Raw genomic sequence first — 18,497 nt, 5'->3', positions numbered from 1 at the left:
AAATGATGATTTTACTAGCAGAAATTTTACTTCAGAATTTTACTAACACTAGTAACAGCATGTAAACGAGTATAGTGAGGGCATATATTGGTTCTAATGACCTGTACCCACTTATGCTTGCAGAAAGGAGTGTTTCAAGAAAAATGAATTCTGCTTACTCTATATCAGTGGTTCCCAAACTTTTGCAGTTCGCGGCACCCTTAGAGTCTCCAAATTTTTTCAAGGCACCCCTCCAAAATAATTATTGAGCAGTCCTGTTTTAGAAGTAGTTGGGTCAAAAAATTGTAATAAGTATTTAGGTCAGGACAGAAATACTTATTTAGTTGTATGCAAAAATGCCCCCTCTGCATCCAGACACTCTGCCCTCAGGCACTCTGCCCCCTCTGCATCCAGACACACTGCCCCCTCTGCATCCAGATACACTGCCCTCTCTCACACTGCCCCCTCTGCCCTCTCACACGCTGTCCGCTCCTCTGCCCTCTCACACTGTGTCCCCCTCCACTGCCCCTCTCACGCTGTGTCCCCCTCCTCTGCCCCGCTGTGCCCCTCCTCTGCCCCACTGTGCCCCTCCTCTGCTCTGTGTCCCCCTTCTCTGCCCCGCTGTCCCCATCCTCTGCCCCTCTGTCCCCCTCCTCTGCCTCGCTGTCACCATCCTCTGCTCTCCTCCTCTGTCCCACTGTCACCATCCTCTGTCCCGCTGTCACCATCCTGTCCCCCTCCTCTGTCCCACTGTCACCATCCTCTGCTCTCCTCCTCTGTCCCGCTGTCACCATCCTCTGCTCTCCTCCTCTGCCACCATCCTCTGTCACCAACCTCTGTCCCACTGTCACCATCCTCTGCTCTCCTCCTCTGTCCCGCTGTCACCATCCTCTGTCCCGCTGTCACCAACCTCTGTCCCACTGTCACCATCCTCTGTCACCAACCTCTGTCCCGCTGTTACCATCCTCTGCTCTCCTCCTCTGTCCCGCTGTCACCAACCTCTGTCCCACTGTCACCATCCTCTGCTCTATCCTCCGCTCTCCTCCTCTGTCCCGCTGTCACCATCCTCTGTCCCCCTCTCACCATCCTCTGTCCCCCTCCTCTGCCACGATCCCTCTCACTCTGCCCCGCGCCAGGCGCCAGCCATAAAAAAAAAACAACACAGAAACTTACCAATCCGTCGGGCGCCGGGACCCAGCAGCCTCCTCTCTCCTGCAGCTTGTTACTGACGTCGATATTCAGTGACAGCTGTGGGAGAGAGGAGGCTGCTGGGTCCCGGCGCCCGACGGATTGGTAAGTTTTTTGTGTTTTGTTTTTTTTTATGTCTGGCCCGCGGCACCCCAGTGACAGCGCCGCGGCACCCCTGGGAGCCGCGGCGCACAGTTTGGGAACCGCCGCTCTATATATTTGCACTCCCTCATTAGCCACCAACACCTTAATCCCCGAGTGCAAGAGCTGGTTACCATCACAAGTCAAACGCAATCACGTTGGGCCTGATGCATTAAGGAAAGTTAAGCAAAAGTAAGCCAGTAAGGTAAAACCATGTTCCATTAGAGGGGAGGCAAATTGAAAATGTGATGGCGGATTTATATTTGGGGTAGGGCATGTCCTAGATCAAATTTAAGTTTCAGTGTACCAATAAGCTATCAAGTATTTGTGTGCTCTATGAAAAAAATACCCTGTATTTTTCTTATGTGCAAAATAAACTCATTTGCACCCCTTGCATTGCAACATGGTTTTGTCCAGAACAGTTAAGTAAGAAAACTTACTCAATTTTTTGCTCAACTTTCGTTAATGTACCAGCTCCGTTGTGTTTTCCTAATGTTGGTGGGCAACCAGTCTCACTTTCAGGAAACCCACTTATGGAATTCCCTTCCATGCCCGAAAGGACTTACAGCATTATTAGGGCTTATTCTACTCCCACCCAGACTACCCATACTAAAGCACCCTGAGAACTATCCCAAATTCCAGTCAGAGTCACATTTGTTCCTCTTATTTCAGCTGTGCCCTATTAGACCAACTAGAATGTAAGCTCTCATGAGTAGGGCCATCTCCACCCTTTGTTTTCATGTCTGCATTTATTTTGCTACCTTGTTTGTCCCCGTTTTATATATGTCCTGTTTTTCTCACTGCTCGATGCTGCAGATCACTCAATGATAATATATAGCAACGGGGAGGCAGCAGTATTCGTGGTTCAAAGGATCGGGCCTGGGTGCCACATGTAAGAAACAATATAAGTATCTGTGCATTATGTTTTGGTTAGAGTATGAGCCAAACAACATGTTTGATTAATAAATTGAACTGGAGTTAAGTGGCATTATCTTTTATAGAATATAGACTTAATTTTACACCACTTAAAAAACAATTTACCTCCATTTTCTGCTTACTCCACTCTATTAGATGACAAAATACAATTTCCTGCCAATGTTGCATTACATTTCCCAGGATACTCTGCCAGCCAACTCTTCATTACATCTGAAAAATTATAGCAAAAGACTAAACAAAAAAATGCATCTGCCTAATCTCCGCAGTTTGGCCAATGTAAAAATATACAACTTTTTTCTCTTCTGTGGTTCACAAAGTACATACAAAATAATTAGCTTGGACTTGCAGCATTAATGCGATTTGTCCTCTGAGAGCTTGCGTAGGTGGCCATTAATTCAGCACATATCATAAATCCTACTGCACCAAAGTTACCTATGTGTTGCTGTTAAATGGCAGTGTTCCTTATTGTTCTTCTGAGAGAACTGAACAGCAGACAAACAATTGGAATCTTTTCACTGTAACAACTAACTTTCTTCACAATACATAATTATTCCAATCAGCTTCTCCTAGCAACATGAGATTTAGTATCTAAGCTGGTGCTTATTTAACTTTTAAAAATGTCCATCATCAAGTGCAACATGTTCCATTCTGCAGCTCACTAATAGGATTTCTAATTAACAGTGGTCATGTTCAAAATCACTGTCTGCTGCGCAGAAGAGAACTGGCAAAGAGACAATTATACACTAATTAAATAAGTATGGATGACATGATACACATATTGACGATTATCCATACACCTTACCAGCAAAAAAAAAAGTGGTGGGGAAAAATAGAGGCATTGTTGAACACTTAAGAATAGGTGGTAAGGCATCTTAAAGGGCACTATGCTCTGTCCCTGGCAGGCTTTCTCCAGCTCTCACAGCAGGAGAGAACACACAGTGGGGGCAATCATAGTGGAAGTGACTCAACAGCTGAGTTGGCATGTAATTATGCGACTCATTTAGGAGTTTTTTTTTTTTATTATTGTACACCATTTAAGGATGCGGGCAGCACACTTAGGAATGTAATCAATGTTTGACTGTGATAAAACATATAATTGGTTATTTTGATATTTAACATTTAAGCCACTTCTACAGTTCTTTTCCCTTAAAGTGCACCCATCACCTCTGCACAGTAGAGGCAGCCATTCTGTGGACTGAACAAATAAATATACATGGGAATGTAGCTTATGGATTCATTAGATAGTAATGTCCCTAGTTCCTAGTAAACTGATAAACTGTACCTATGAATATCCATCCAGTAATTTAGTAAGGGAAAGACTTTAATTTGCCCTGTCAGACACATTTTCTCAATTACCACAGGGATCTAAAGGTAAAAGAACACACTTCACCAGAAGCAGTGTGGGGTTAACAAGCGTTATCTGGAAATAAATTGCATTGGAGGGAGGTCACTTTCTCTAAGAGGTCAGTGAGCATGACCAACTTGTTCAAGGTGAAACTCAAAAGCTACTATATATTTGAATAAAGGAAGGCTAATCTCCATTAATCACAACCTCTTTGTTTTATGAACACTAGCTAATTAATGTTTTCAGATAAAGCACAGGTGACATAAGAGGGAAGGTCACATTAAGGATTAATGCTCCCCCTAGATTTTATAATGTTTGTTCTTAGTGTGACTGATTTCGTATTGCTCAAATCTGTATTGTAATTTTAAAAAAAAAAATAAAAAAAAAAAAAAATGATTACAAACCTATGTGGATTTTTCAAACTATACAAATATCTGTTAATTCCTGTGAATTCAGTTCCAAGGTCCTATCAGACATAAATCAGAGCGAATTTGTAGACTATCAAAAAAAAGCACTTATCAATGTGAAATTGCATATTTGTAATGTTAATATTCAGACAACAGTATCTAAGTGGAAAACACAGTTTTATTTCTAAACGTAAATCAGAAAATTGCACCATTCATAAAATAAAATAAAATAAAAGTGATTGACCCCCCCCCATTCGGCAGATACTAGCATGGGCTCATTTATATATTGGTTTACATTTTTTCTCAGGAATCAGCAGATCTGATCCCATGTTACATAATAAGAGTAAAACTGTCCGTAGGGTTCAAGCACTCCGCATGCAGATATGTTCAGATTAACAGTAGAGGCCTAGGTTGCGTACAACTGAATGCCGATGTTACTGGGTGGGGGCAGTTGGATTTCTTTTTTCTATGCCCAGAGGTCTCTTAAAAAACACAATCAATTAGCTTCCTAACAAATCACTATGCACTCAGATTAGGTATACCTTGAACCCTCGACATGTGTCCAGGATTCAAAGACAAGAGTTGGACACGCATGTATACAAACATGTACATGGATTCCGAACCACTAAGTCAGTCAAGTCTATTATGCGAGGGCAACGGCTCTATATTATTATATCAGAGTTCTACTATGAATGAATGTGCATAGTTAAAACATGTTCTTTAGATCATCTGAAGAACACATATTGTCCTCGAATTTAGCTTATGATGTGAATACTGACTAAGCAGCAACCTCAAAAGATAATGGCACAGCTGTCACAGCTGATAAATTTCCCCAAACCCCCAGCAAAAAATAAATATTATAGTGTTGTAGGTTATTCATTTTCTTAATTTGCTGTATAACAGATTTCCAATCATCAATACCATTGTTCTAACTTGCACAATAAACATTTGTAGTGAACAGGGCAACTTATTTGCTGAAATAGTTTCTCTGGTTATCATTTGGTCTTATCAGAGATGGACAAACTGGAATAAAAAAAAAAAATAGTAAGGCAACTGGAAAACTGGTAGGAATTCTAAGAGCTTTAAATTGTGCATGAAGATTCACTTAAGCCTTAAGTCAGTGTTGGCTAACCTGTGACACTCCAGGTGTTGTGAAACTACAAGTCCCAGCATACCCTTCCAGCAATAAGCTGCTTTATGTTGGCAAAGCATGCTGGGACTTGTAGTTCCACAACAACTGGAGTGTCACAGGTTAGCCAACACTGCCTTAAGTCTTAAGGCATACAAGGTGCATATGCTAGACCTTAGACCATCTTTTCGGTATGGAAGATTTACCAAAAACCACCTCACATCAGTAAATCAGCAACACAGCAAATCCCAGACTTACAATTAGTGGGGACCTTTGTTAGGAAGCTTCAGTGAAGATTTACGTTGTATGCTGTGACACTCCTACAGTTAGACATGGCAAACAACGGATTTAATTGCAAGACACTAGTCACCTCAGGAGCCGGCTGTCATTTCTACCTGTGTAATTGCTCTCATTGCTTGTTATTAAAGCTTCCACCAGAATACAATACAATACAATACAAGGCTGAGATTTCTTAAAGAAAATGGTTTCAAAGATGGCCAATCATGGGGTGGAAACTAAATGATCAATTTCCACCTAATCTAAGCTTCACAGAAGGAGACATTTAAGGTTATATAATATGTCCTGGCTGGTCAGGATTTATATCAATGGTAAAAGGTATACTGTAAAATATTGTACCACCAGTAAAATGCTCACCTCATTCCCTCTGTTGAGTTGTTCTGGTGATTCCTGTAAAGCTGAGGAACACCAAGCATAGCCTCTGTGAATACTGCAAGAAAGCCCAGTGTCTCTACATAGAGCACAGAATCCAAGGACAGATAGGTGATGTAACCAGTCACAGCAGTGAAGGCCAGTACACACTGCACATAGTCTGTGAATCTGCTCCAGTGCCAGAAGAAGTTCATATCAAAATCTGAAAAAAAAACCAAAACTTTTAGAGTCTCCAACACACCAATAAGAACAAACATGTATAGTAGGGCATGTATTTGCAACTTAGACATGCTGTTGCATAACTACAACCCACATGCTGGTGGATCAGGTCCTACAAAAATACAAAATAAAATAATTTGATAATGACTTTTCAAAGAAACAAAGGTTAATAGTGAGCCTTAATGTAGCATATCTAATTTGCTAAAGTGACCATTGTAGTACATGCTTCCTTCATGGCAGTGGAGTGGCAAAGCACAACTATAGGATTTCACACTTGTTTGTATGCTGTATGAACAATACCTAGCGCAACTTTGCTTCATTCCTCTCCCTCCTTATCAATCAACTCAGCCAGGGATAAACAATGCCCACAAGAAACCTTGGGGTGGTCGTATCCCCAACCCTGTACTCAGTCCAGCTCTTACTCCTTTCCCATACTAAAGTGGTCTGCCAAAAATGGACATAATATTCTCACAAACCATAGGACTTACAGTCTTCTTTCCACTCATAAAAAAACAAAACAACATAACTAAAACAAAAAAAGATGGTCATACAAAAAAATGTTTAATTGCTATATAAACAAAATTGTTACTCATATATCAGATTAGGTTATAAACAAAATATCAGAACAAGTCACATCAGAGTCCTGTGACCAGTATAAAATGGTTGATCTACAGTCTTGTGCTTGTATATGGTCACTGCACTCTGAAGCACTATTCCAAATGACCCATGAACGGAACGGTTTGATAATTTAAAAGGAGTGTAAAAAAAAAAATAAGCAAAAATATATACCAAATACATATATAAATATATACAAATACATTTCATGGGGCTTACATGAAATGTATTTGTCCGTTATGGTTCAGTCAAATCATATGCTCTTCTGTACACATAACTCAAAAACAGTATTTATATTTATTCAGGTTAGTGGCATGTGACAAACTCTGAAGCACAGTGAAATAGCGCCAGGCATGCTTGTAACAGTGTCCCTTGCGGCCAAGCTATTCTACAAATTGTAAAATCTTTGCTGGACCAAAACCAGCATTGCATGACAATGTGCAAAAACAAGACACCTAGATCCTGCAGAGGTGGAGACATTAATTTCTTCCCAGTCACTACAAACATAACAAGGAAATACAAAACTTAAAATATTTAGCATGCTACATTACTTGATCTAGGATGGGGTCTATGGTTTTGAGAGCGTTAACCCCCTACTAGTATTATTATTTTTTATTTATAGGGCGCCACAAAGTATCCGTAGTACCATACAGGAACAAACAATAGGACAGTACAAGGTAAAAGAGCACGGTACAATTAACAATAAACACTATAACTCAGGTAGCTCAAAGCACAGCTAGAAAGAAAAGGATGAAAGAGTGAGGCTGAGGCCGAGGGATAATAAGCACAGGCTGGAACCTGTGCCCAAAGGGAGGGTGCGGCTGACAGGTTAAGAGCCAATGAAAGGTGCAGAGAAAAGCAAAAGAAAAGTCAGAGGGCAGAAGGCTCAAGAAGGAGCTGGGCAGAGTAGCTGGAGAGCAAAGTTAAAAGTGGTGGAAACAGGAGAAGAGGGGACCCTGCTCAAAGGAGCTTACAATCTAAAGGGAGGGGCAGACATACTGAGGACAGAAGGGTGATATAGGGAAAGAGTCAAACAGAGCGAAGGTGGAACAAGGGATGAGAGGGAGAGGTAGCCGACAAGGTGGGTAGTTAAGCAGATGACTAAAAGGCTTTTAAGAAAAGGTGGGTTTTTAATTCCCGTTTGAAACTGCACATATTGGGGTATGTTCTGATAGCGAGGGAGATCATTCCAATGAAGGGGGGCAGTGCGGGAGAAGTCTTGAATAAGTGCGTGAAAAGAGGTAATCAGGGGGGGAAGAGAGGCGACGATCATTGACCAATCACAGTGAGTTGGATGGAGTGCGAATAGAGAGGTAGTTGGAGATGTAGGGAGCAGTGGAGTTGGCTAGGGCCTTGTATGTGAGGGTGAGGAGCTTGAAAGGTCTTCTGTAGGGGAAGGGGAGCCAGTGAAGGGCTTGGTAGAGGGGGAGACAAAAGTAGAGAGGCGAGAAAGGACGATTAGTCTAGCAGCCACCTTGAGTACAAATCAAAGAGGAGCGAGATGAGAATGGGGGAGACCTATAAGGAGGTTACAGTTACAGGTTACTATAGATGGTTGCCCTTTCTATCTACTGGTACAAACACGTCCCTGAGAAGTTTGTCCTAAGCCAGTTTCAAGACCTTGAGAAACCATCTTCTCAGGTACATAGGAATAATTTAGCTAGAGAACATCCAAAAATGTGTGCTGTCCATATTATCTACTCTTATGTTTCTTAGGATGCAAATTTCTAAGATTCAGTTCCTGTAGAAAGTGTGATTGCTCCTTTTCTCTCCTTTCTCACCACGACATATAAAGACTTTCCAGGTCTGTAACATGAAGAATAATCGTGGATTTCTGGTTCATTACATAAATTCTGGCTGTACTTGTGCCCATGTTGAAGGATGTGTTGTGTATTGTGTATCCAACTTTTTTCTGACAATTTCGACTTTCATCCTTGCCGATGACCACAGACTCTGGCTACAAATGCCAATTCTAAACTTTAGCACCTGTGTCCTACTGCAGTGTTGCATGTCCTGTTCCAGATATGGACGCCAACTTAACCTAAATCAGGAGCAATTGGGACAGCAATTTTCAGATGTACGAGTATCCTTAATAAGCAATATAAATTCTATTAAAACATATAAAATTTGGAACATGCCTGGTCCCATACTCTGACCTCTGGCTCACAGGCAGCCGCTCCTCATACTCCTTGGATCCAGGGGACTTCCGCTCCTCCTCTAATGGGACCATTGACCACCCAGCTCTAATCAGCACAACTGTAAGTGGACTACGACATCCACTGTGGAGAAAAGGAAGCCTTTGAGCGCTGCTCCTTCGGCCTACTACATCAGAAATGCCCACCTACTAATCGATGTGTCTAACTGTAGAGGAAACCCTCCTTATCTATATTAGGCATCAAATATGGGTTCATGGACCCAGCAACCTTCCCAACATATCAATTGGGGCTCACCCTGCCAGAGCAGCCCTTCTGCTTCACACTAACTCCCGCCAGTCACGTTGCATTTACAGGAATTGGAGAGGCTCTCGCACTAATCAGTGGCAAGCACCAGCAGTCTCCAAATATCGCCCAGGTGTCCTCCGAGGAGGCTGCTGGTGCTTGGCACTGATTAGTGCGAGAGCCTCTCCAATTCCTGTCAATTAGGTATCCTCCAAACGGAGGACACCTAATTGACAGGCTGCAGCCTGTAATGATTGGCTTCTGCTAGAACTGGAGCTGGAGTTGGACTGATAGACTGCAGACAGCAAAATCAGGAGAAGAAATACATAGATATAGTTATATGTAAAAGGACACTTCCCTAGTGCGGCTGATTGTACAAAAGCTTTAAGTCTTTCGCTGTCAGCATCATTGTTGCCAACACACCCTCCGCATTTTCATTGAATCCCTGATGACAATCACCAAAAACATACTCCTAAGAAATGAGTGACTAAACACCAGTTCAACTCCTGGGGGTAAATGTATCAAGCTGAGAGTTTTCCGGCGGGTTTGAAAAACCAATCAGATTCTAGCTGTCATTTACTTAGGGCATTCTACAAAATGTCAGCTAGAATCTGATTGGCTGCTATAGGCAACATCTCCACTTTTCAAACCCGCTCAGCTTGATACATTTACCCCCTGATCTGAGTTAGCACAAAGAGATCAGCGTGACCTGGGATGAATACTCCACTATCGTAAAATGCTGGCAACTAACCAAGATTTACAAGCTTCTGAGCTTAAAATCCAAGAAACCCTGCAAACATGTAAAATAAAGTAGCAACAATCCAAACAGAATTTGCACAGTTCTCTGATCGGGTGATATCCCTGGAATAAAATAAAGATGCCAAAGAGTCTCAACTGGACAAATTCCAGGAAATTGGTCAACAAGCAAAATAAATCCCCCCCAAAAAAAACCTTGATCATAACACAACAATTTGAGATTCAGAGGTATTCCAGAGGATGTCCTCCCTGGGAATTGTGGATGTTCTTACAAACATTATCAATGACATTTTGTACAATGATTCAAATAATATTGTTTGATAGAGCACACAGAGCCATTCAGCCCCATAGGCTGTAGTCTGAGATGCCTTGCGACATCATCTGTAGGCTTTATCAATTTACAGTTATGGAAGATATCGACAGAAAAACAAAAAGCCTTAAAGAGATTGAATTTAGGCCAAAAGATACAAATATACCAGGATCTGTGATGGTGCACCCTTCAACAGAGGAGGATGCTTAGGTCTCTCACTGATAAAGCAATCAGATTTTGTTGGGGATTCCCGCTAAGTATTCAAGTAAACCACAATGACAAGCTCATACTCATGGCTCCTGACAAGTTGGAATCCTTTTACAAGACCCTTAACATCCCAAAAGTACAGATACCGGATTGGCACAAGTATTCAGCGATTTTGGAGTCTCGCCCTCCAACGGGAAGAATGGCATATTGCCTGCAAGAGGTCCTGCAAGAAGACCCTTCTCTACCGCTAATCCAGAAGAGCATAATGCTACCTGAGTTTTTCACCACTCGCCTCACCTGTCACCTTTCAGACAATTCCCTTCATGACCCTCTCCAATCTGGCTTCCTCCCCCTCCACTCCACTGAAACCGCCCTGGCCAATGTAACTAATGATCTCCTCTCTGCTAAATCCAGGGGGCACTTCTCCCTGCTCATCCTCCTGGACCTTTCCGCAGCCTTTGATACCGTGGGCCACCCCCTCCTTTTGCAGACCCTTCACTCTCTCGGCCTCTCTGGCTCTGTTCACCTCATACCTCGCCAACCGCTCTTGCTCTCTGTACCCATGTGTTGTTCAACACCCCCCCCCCTCCCTGCAGGAGTCCCTCAGGGCTCTGTTCTCAAACCCCTCTACTCTTTTCAGTTTACACTAGCTCACTAGGTGCTCTCATCACTTCATTCGGTCTTCAGTATCACCTATATGGCGATGATATTCAACTTTACATCTCTTTTCCTGACCCCCCACCCCCTCTCTCATGTATCCAACGGCCTCTCCGCCATCGCCTCTTGGATGTCCGCACGCATTCTCAAAATTAACATTGCAAAAACCAAACTCATTGTTTTCCCTACATCCAAGTCCTCATTCCACCTTGATCTCTACATCACTGTTAACACCACCACCATTTCTTCTGTCCACCAACTCCACTGCCTTAGCATCACCCTCGACTCCTCCCTTTCTTTTGCCCCCCACATTCAATCCTGTCACTTACAACTACGCAACATCATCCGCATCTGGTCCTTCCCATCTCAGGATGCAGCCAAAACCATATCCATGCGCTCATCATTTCCCAGCTTGACTACTTTAACTTTTTCCTCACCGGCCTCTCAAGCTCACACCTTGCCCCCCTTCATTCTCTACTCAATGCAGCTGCAAGGCTTATCTTCCTTTCTCGCTGCTCCTCTTTTGCCTCCCTTCTCTGCCTTGCCTTACACTGGCTCCCCTTCCCCTACAGAATCCTTTTCAAACTTCTTACCCTCACCTACAAGGCTCTTTCCCACTCTATTGCCCCTCATCTCCAATCTCCTCTCCATTAACACTCTCACCTGGTCACTCTGATCACCACATGCCACTCCAGAATTCAAGACTTCGCCCAAGCTCCCCCCCCTGCACTGGAATGACCTCCCACGCTCCATCCGTTTGTCCCCTAACTTGTGTTCCTTCAAATGGGCACTCAAAACTCACCTCTTCCTCAAAGCCTACCAGCCTTCCACTTAACCGTCTCTCCATGCTCGCTCTCATCACCTCGCATTTCCTACGCTTGTTCCCCTCTTCAGACTCTCTTTGTGTCAGCCGTCTGTTTGCCCTCCGTTTAGAATGTAAGTTCTTATGAGCAGGGCCCTCTTCCCTCCTGTCTCTCTACCTACTCTTCTGCTCTAACTTCACTATAATTGCTTTGCCTGGAGCCTCTGAAGTCATGGTATTACTCATTTAATGTTCTGTACTGTTTTCCCTGTATGGTCTATTGTTTGTATTGTGTACGGTGCTGCGGAAACCTTGTGGTGCCTTATAAATAAGTGATAATATATTATTATATTATTGTCTCTTGGACCAACTCAAAAACTTACTTAAGTTTTAACAAGTAGGCATTGTATTTCTATTAAAGTATCTAGTAGTTACTCATTCTTGGACATTAGCAGTTATGTAATTCTAGCAATACTGGCTCTCTTGCTATCCTGCAATGTTATATTTACCCTTGTTGGTGCCAAGATTAAAATCTTAAGCACAGCGCCAATTTGGTCTTCACCTTCTTCTCATACACTGTCAAACACTTGGGGGCAGATATAAATTGGCCACGTTAGTCTAGGATTAACATGGGGATAATAGTATTACCTTTAATACAATAATTTTAACCCAGATTTTTAATCACGGCCCGACAGGTGCGAGCAAAAATCAGCGTCATAATTAGCGTACTAACGGTAATACTGCACACTTTTACCGTACTAACAGTATTAGTGCGCAGGCCGGTATATTCTAGGAATAATGCGGCTGAATTGAATTGGCCCTTTAGAATGATTTTGATGTTTTGTATACCACCTCCTTGGCAACTCCTTGCAGACCCCCCCCCCCCCCCCAGCCCCCTCATGCTCGGACTCCAAACCTCCTGCCCCATATACACCATTAACACTGGATATGCCAAAAAGGGCTTTCTAGTTTAATACCTCCTTGGCTTCCCTAAGTGGGCCATGGCAATAACCCAACCCCTCACAAGATATTTAAAACCAGTTAATAGGGGTAAGGGGAGAAAGAATCATTTTGAGAGTTCTCCCCCCTTCACTGTTACTTCAGAGTATTCTCTGCTCTGCAGTTTTACACTAGTTTTAATTAAATTTTGTATAGCTAGGTTAAAAATTGCCCAAACACCCTTCCCCTATATCCTAGGTTCGCTCTGTAAATATTGGGGTGTACACAATCCCCCATGGCCTTAGTAGTGGAAAACTCACATGTTCATTTTGTACATGAAATTCAAATTTTATTGTTGTTTGTGCTGTTTTTGTTACAAACAGCACTAGGGTTTATTTTATTTTTTTTAATAAATGGTCTATATAAAACAATTTTATATTCAGATTTATTTGTGGTTTTGTAAAATAAAAACCTTAAAATCAAGGTAATCTTTTAATGTCACCAATTCACACTACTATGTGTATTCACGTCATATTTAAAAAAAAAAATTCACCTGTGCTGTCTGGTATTATTTGTTGTATAAGCTTTTATTTGATAACTGAAAAGTCCATCTCAGAATGCAATATCCTGCAAAATGACAAAGGGCAAGGTCATTTCTCATAATTGACTGATACACATACAAGATATGATGAGTGGTATTTATTTCGATCAAGAAAACCACTACAAATCCATTTGTAAGACGACACCATTTTTAATTAATCTAAAAAGAAGAGGATTCCAATTTAGCAAATAACTTGTGGCATTTCAGCATATAATGTCATGTCAATTATTTGACTCCTGCTAAGTCAGAAGGTTGTGGAAGAAAAGTGACTACAGTGATTCCATGGACAATGTTCTCATTCATTCAATAAAAATGAAAACAAACACTGATTACAACAAAACTTATACTTCATACTGCGCTTATGTTTGAGTTTCTGCTATCCAGAATTTTAGTTTTTGAGAAAAATATTTCACCATGGTTCAACAACACTAATGCTGAGTTGACTTACCAAATAACAGACACAAAATACGAAACACAAGTATTCGAAATTTACATAATAAAAGAAATTCAGGCTTTACACAATGCATGCAAGGAATTAATTTATGCAATTCTAGTATTATATTAAATCAATTAATATCCATTTCCCATGATAACTAAACACATACAATATATTTGTAAAAGTATGAAAATCTGAAAAGACTGAATCCAGACAAGACAGACCTTATAGATATGCTACAATACTTAGATTTGATTCATATGGTCAGTGAAGGATAATTCTCAAACATATTCTAATCTTGTTCCATTAAAAAAAAAAAAAAAAAAGTAAAGTTATAGCAAGTTTCGATTTCAATATAAGCAAAAATGTGTCTCTCCAAGCCAATCAAAGTCTAGGGCGGGAATGTTCAAAAAAACAGAACCGCCTCTTCAGGAATTCTGGCCAATAGAATCAGAGTGTCTGATACAAGAGTCAATAAAAATCAAAAGGGGTATATAATACAAGAGCCAATTATGTCATAAATTTACAAGATTAACACCATATTATAAAAGGGACGTATGCTGTTTTTAACCCATCATTATCATTTACATGGCACCATATTATCCGCAGCAGTGCACAATCAACAAAAAGTAGACAGAAAAAAATAAAATTATCCCAGGCTGACTACTAGCCCCCATAATAGCAGTATAATGTCCTTATGATTAGTTGATATGTGAAAAATTGCAGATGGCAAAATAAGCGTTTTTATAACATTGAGTCACTCCAGTATAGACCATCATTCAATTGAAATAACTTTGTATACACAAAATCAGTAACAGCATTATACAAATGAATCCTTAAGGCAGCCAACACAATAATGAGGTCAGCAACCTATAGATTTGTTTTACAGTGGATTGAGTGAAAATGTAACAAGGTTTTTGCATATCTTAATGAGTACATGAGACTGGAATACATTACTGTGACACTGGGGAATATTTTGAGTAAACAGGTACTGATATGGAAAGCCCTACCGCTACTGCTTCTGCAGGTTTTTTGTGCAAACAGGTATGTTAGAAAACAAAATGCTAGAATTTTTCACAGTAGTACAGCATATATAAATCACCCAACATTGACATATATATCCCAAAACAGCGTTGCCACTACAATACCTTCACATTAGTTTTATCATTCAAACCCAATTACTGTCAGAACTTTTCATCTTAATTATCCCTTAATATTCACTGAAAGTTCCTGAAGAAAGTATTATTACTGCCAAACCCAGTTCACTTATTTTCACACTTAACAGCTGTGTTAAAGGTATATATTTTTCTGTGCAAACAAACAGGAAGCTCTAATAAAAAATGACATCAATTAACTTAAAAAGTTACTATATGTGGTTCCGTGGGACTTGAATCTCCACTTGACATTCCTAAACATATCACTGATTTTATAGTATGTGTATCATCATCATCATCATTTATTTATATAGCGCCAGCAAATTCCGTAGCACTTTAAAATTGTGTATGCTTCATAGCATGTGCAAAGCACATACTAAAGATAAATACTAAAGAGTATTTATCAACATTCGGGATAAAGCAGGGTTGAAAATCTTACCAACTCCATGGAGTGGAGACATTTCTGGCAGGTCCAGAGGCTTTGGGGCTCTCTTACTTGTCCTCACCAAATTGATACAACTAATATACCACACTCTTACAGCTGTATTCCATGAAAATATCTGAGTTTAAGATCCATCTCCTATAATACATAAATCAAGAAAGAGGTGCTCTTTTTCTGCCGTCGTATATGATTTTTCCATAAATGCAATACTAAGGTACACCAATAGTAAAATGTGGTATAAATCTCAATTGGAATAAAGATCTGACAATGACCAATACAACTTAAGTATTTTTTGTCTAAAAATGTAAAAATGTATAGACAATTGAAGAAATCTGAAACAATCTCCGTGCTTTAACTGACCAGTCAGAGAGGGTGGGAAGAAAAACATACAGCTACTTGAAACGTGAATCTTTACCTTCAATATGCAGTAGTTTTAGCATGGCGGAAAAAAAAAAGATATTTAGAGCTCCATCTTGTGGCTAAAACTAGTAAAATATACTTACAAAACCAATGTGCTATTGCTCATGCAATATGTATTGGAGTATAAAATAATTAGATCATAAGAGCTTCTATGTAGTAATCATGATTAGTACTACAAAATATTTTCTTTGCATACTACATGCTCGAAGTATACCATACACAACACCATAAAAACAACAAACGGCAAAGGAGTGAGTGGTATGAGGCTTGTTTCATTGGATTAATACGAAATGGGGAGGGAGAGAGGGAGCCTCTTGGAAATACTAAAGGGCACATAAAGTTTTCCTGCAGCAGAGGGTACAGTAATTAAAAGATGGCTCCGCCACTGTAGGAGGGCTGGCGCCCTTCCAGGAGCTAGTTATGAGGCACGTAGAAGTGCTCAGGACATGTCTAGCAAGTCTATCCTGATATTTTGGAAGATCTGGAAATGGTAGAGGAAGCAACACATATTTAGGGAGAAAGGGAGTCACTGTGTGGGCGAGGTGGAGAATGGTGTCTTGGACAGCCAACATTTTCTTTTTTTTCTTGTTTTGTGCTTCTATAATTGTACAGAAAGTTTATTTTCCTTTTGCGGAGAAGGAAATTTTGAAACAAAAACAAATTAATAAAGATAACAACAAAGAGATAAATTGCTGGCACACTGCTAGCTCACAAGAGTACAGTCAAATACTACTTCTACATTGTTTTCGTGCTGTCTACTATATAATATGTATGTATGTATGTATGTATGTATGTATGTATGTATGTATGTATGAGTGATGCTATTGGTGGAATTAAGCCACAAACTGACATTATATATAGTTTTAATTTCATTTAATATTGGTTCTAAAGAGACAGAATGTGGTGAACACAGTTACTGAGCGAATACCAAAGCAATGTCGTTTCAAGGATTTAAATAATTCTTACCAGGATCAGTGTTATCCCCAGAACATTTTGGCAGCAGGCCGGCATTAAGGAATAGTCGGTTGGGGGCAGTGTAATACTTTGCAACAATATAGAAAAATGTTGGAGGTTATTGCCCACACCTGCCAGCAGGGCTGCCATCAGAAACTGTGGGGCCCAGTACTAAGTAATCTGGCAGGACCCCCCTCCCTCTTCACTATACATGCGCCCCCTCTCCCTCATCACAGTACATTCCCCCACTCCCTCATCACAGTAAATTTCCCCCTTTCCCCCCCACAATCACAGTTAATGTCCCCCTGTCCACCCAATCACAGTTAATGCCCCCCCCCCCCACAGCCCCCTTTTCTATCTGCCCCTCTACTATAAAATGAATACCTAATTAACTTACCTTCTCCTCCGCGATACTGCAGCTCTCGGTCACTGATACATTGGGAGCACGGCGGGCAGTGATGACGTCACCGCGCCGCGCTCCCAGCCTATCTGAGCCTGGGAGGCGGAGCTGCAGCATCGCAGAGAAGGTGCAGCACGGTCAGTCAAACTGAGGGGCCTGGACAGTCCAGGGAGCCCGGACAGGCGGAGAGGTCTGTCTGGGCCCCCCACAGCAGTACTGGCCGTACCCCCCTGATGGCGGCCCTCCCTGCCAGGACTGGTCACATTGGTAGTCAGTGGTGTAAAACACACTGTTGGTTGTAGTGCTAACATAGTGCCTGTTATAATAGGGGAAACAATGTTTTTTTCTATTATAACAGGACACTGTTGGGCTCCAAGAGCTGGGTGGCAAGAAAAAAAAACGCCAGGTGGAGCACCCTGGAAACAGGTGCTGGGGAGAACACTGCAAGATGCATGTATTTCCCTGGCTGGCTTTGAACATTGTGCAGATATTGAGCTGTAAACATTCTGCTTTCCTGTGAATATAGTTGTCAGATCTTGCTGCGTGAAGCAGACTGTGCAATTTTTTTGCATGGAGAGTGATGAAGGTACAGGCAAGGAGAGATCTGTTGTTCTTCTACACAAACCCTGAAAGTGACTAGTCCTCAGATAATCTAAAAAGGGCCGATAGCTCAATTCTGTTTTACTACACATACTCGCCTACAGGCTAGAGCCGCATCTCAAAGTGAATCTGCCGATACATGTCTTTTTATAGAATTGCTCCAAAGCAGACATATGTGCTTTAAAAAGTGAATTAAAGAAATGAATCAGGACATTGTTAACTGTGATTTAGACTTTAATGAATATAGCATTATTATGCTGCATTAGTTTTGCTTTAAATACTGAAGCCCCTATAAATTGCTTATGTGAATTTTCTCATTCCTTTTGAGAACAAAAAAACATCAAAGCTTCAAAAGCACAGGCATTTCCAGTTTTACAATGGTTATCTCATAAAGAAAACAGTGCAGTGATGAACCATATCAGCAAGAATTCAGACACTGCCAACAATCTTGAGCTGTACAAGTGCTGCCCTCTAGTGTCGCAAAGGAACAGAAACTTGAAGCCAGGAGAAGCAGAATGTTGTTTATTAGTGAATAGTAATTATCATGGGTGCACAGACTCTTATATAAACTCTTATATAATGGTCAGTTTTCAACATAACCGAAAAATTGAAATACAAAATAAGAAATAAAGAGAATAAAGTGTGCATAGGTTTTACTCCTCTGTCCACACTTTCTTTATTAGTGAATTTACAGATTTTTCAAAGGCAATGTAAAATGACACATAACAGCTGTTCATGGAGAACACTAACCAC

General features: G+C 41.0%; 1 protein-coding gene across 2 annotated transcripts in view; it reads right to left on the bottom strand.

Moving 5' to 3' along the window:
- The window catches only part of SLC66A2 (solute carrier family 66 member 2), a 69,293-nt gene that overhangs the window by 25,467 nt on the left and 25,329 nt on the right, over positions 1 to 18,497 (bottom strand). For both annotated transcript variants that reach the window (XM_075213186.1, XM_075213187.1), the window contains one exon: positions 5,780 to 5,996. In XM_075213186.1, coding sequence (XP_075069287.1) covers positions 5,780 to 5,996 — 217 coding nt within the window. The remainder of the gene's footprint in view (positions 1 to 5,779; positions 5,997 to 18,497) is intronic.

This window comes from Mixophyes fleayi, chromosome 5 (assembly GCF_038048845.1).
Source record: "Mixophyes fleayi isolate aMixFle1 chromosome 5, aMixFle1.hap1, whole genome shotgun sequence".
Classification (NCBI taxonomy): Eukaryota; Metazoa; Chordata; class Amphibia; order Anura; family Limnodynastidae; genus Mixophyes; species Mixophyes fleayi.
This window is presented reverse-complemented; position numbering and strand designations above follow the sequence as displayed.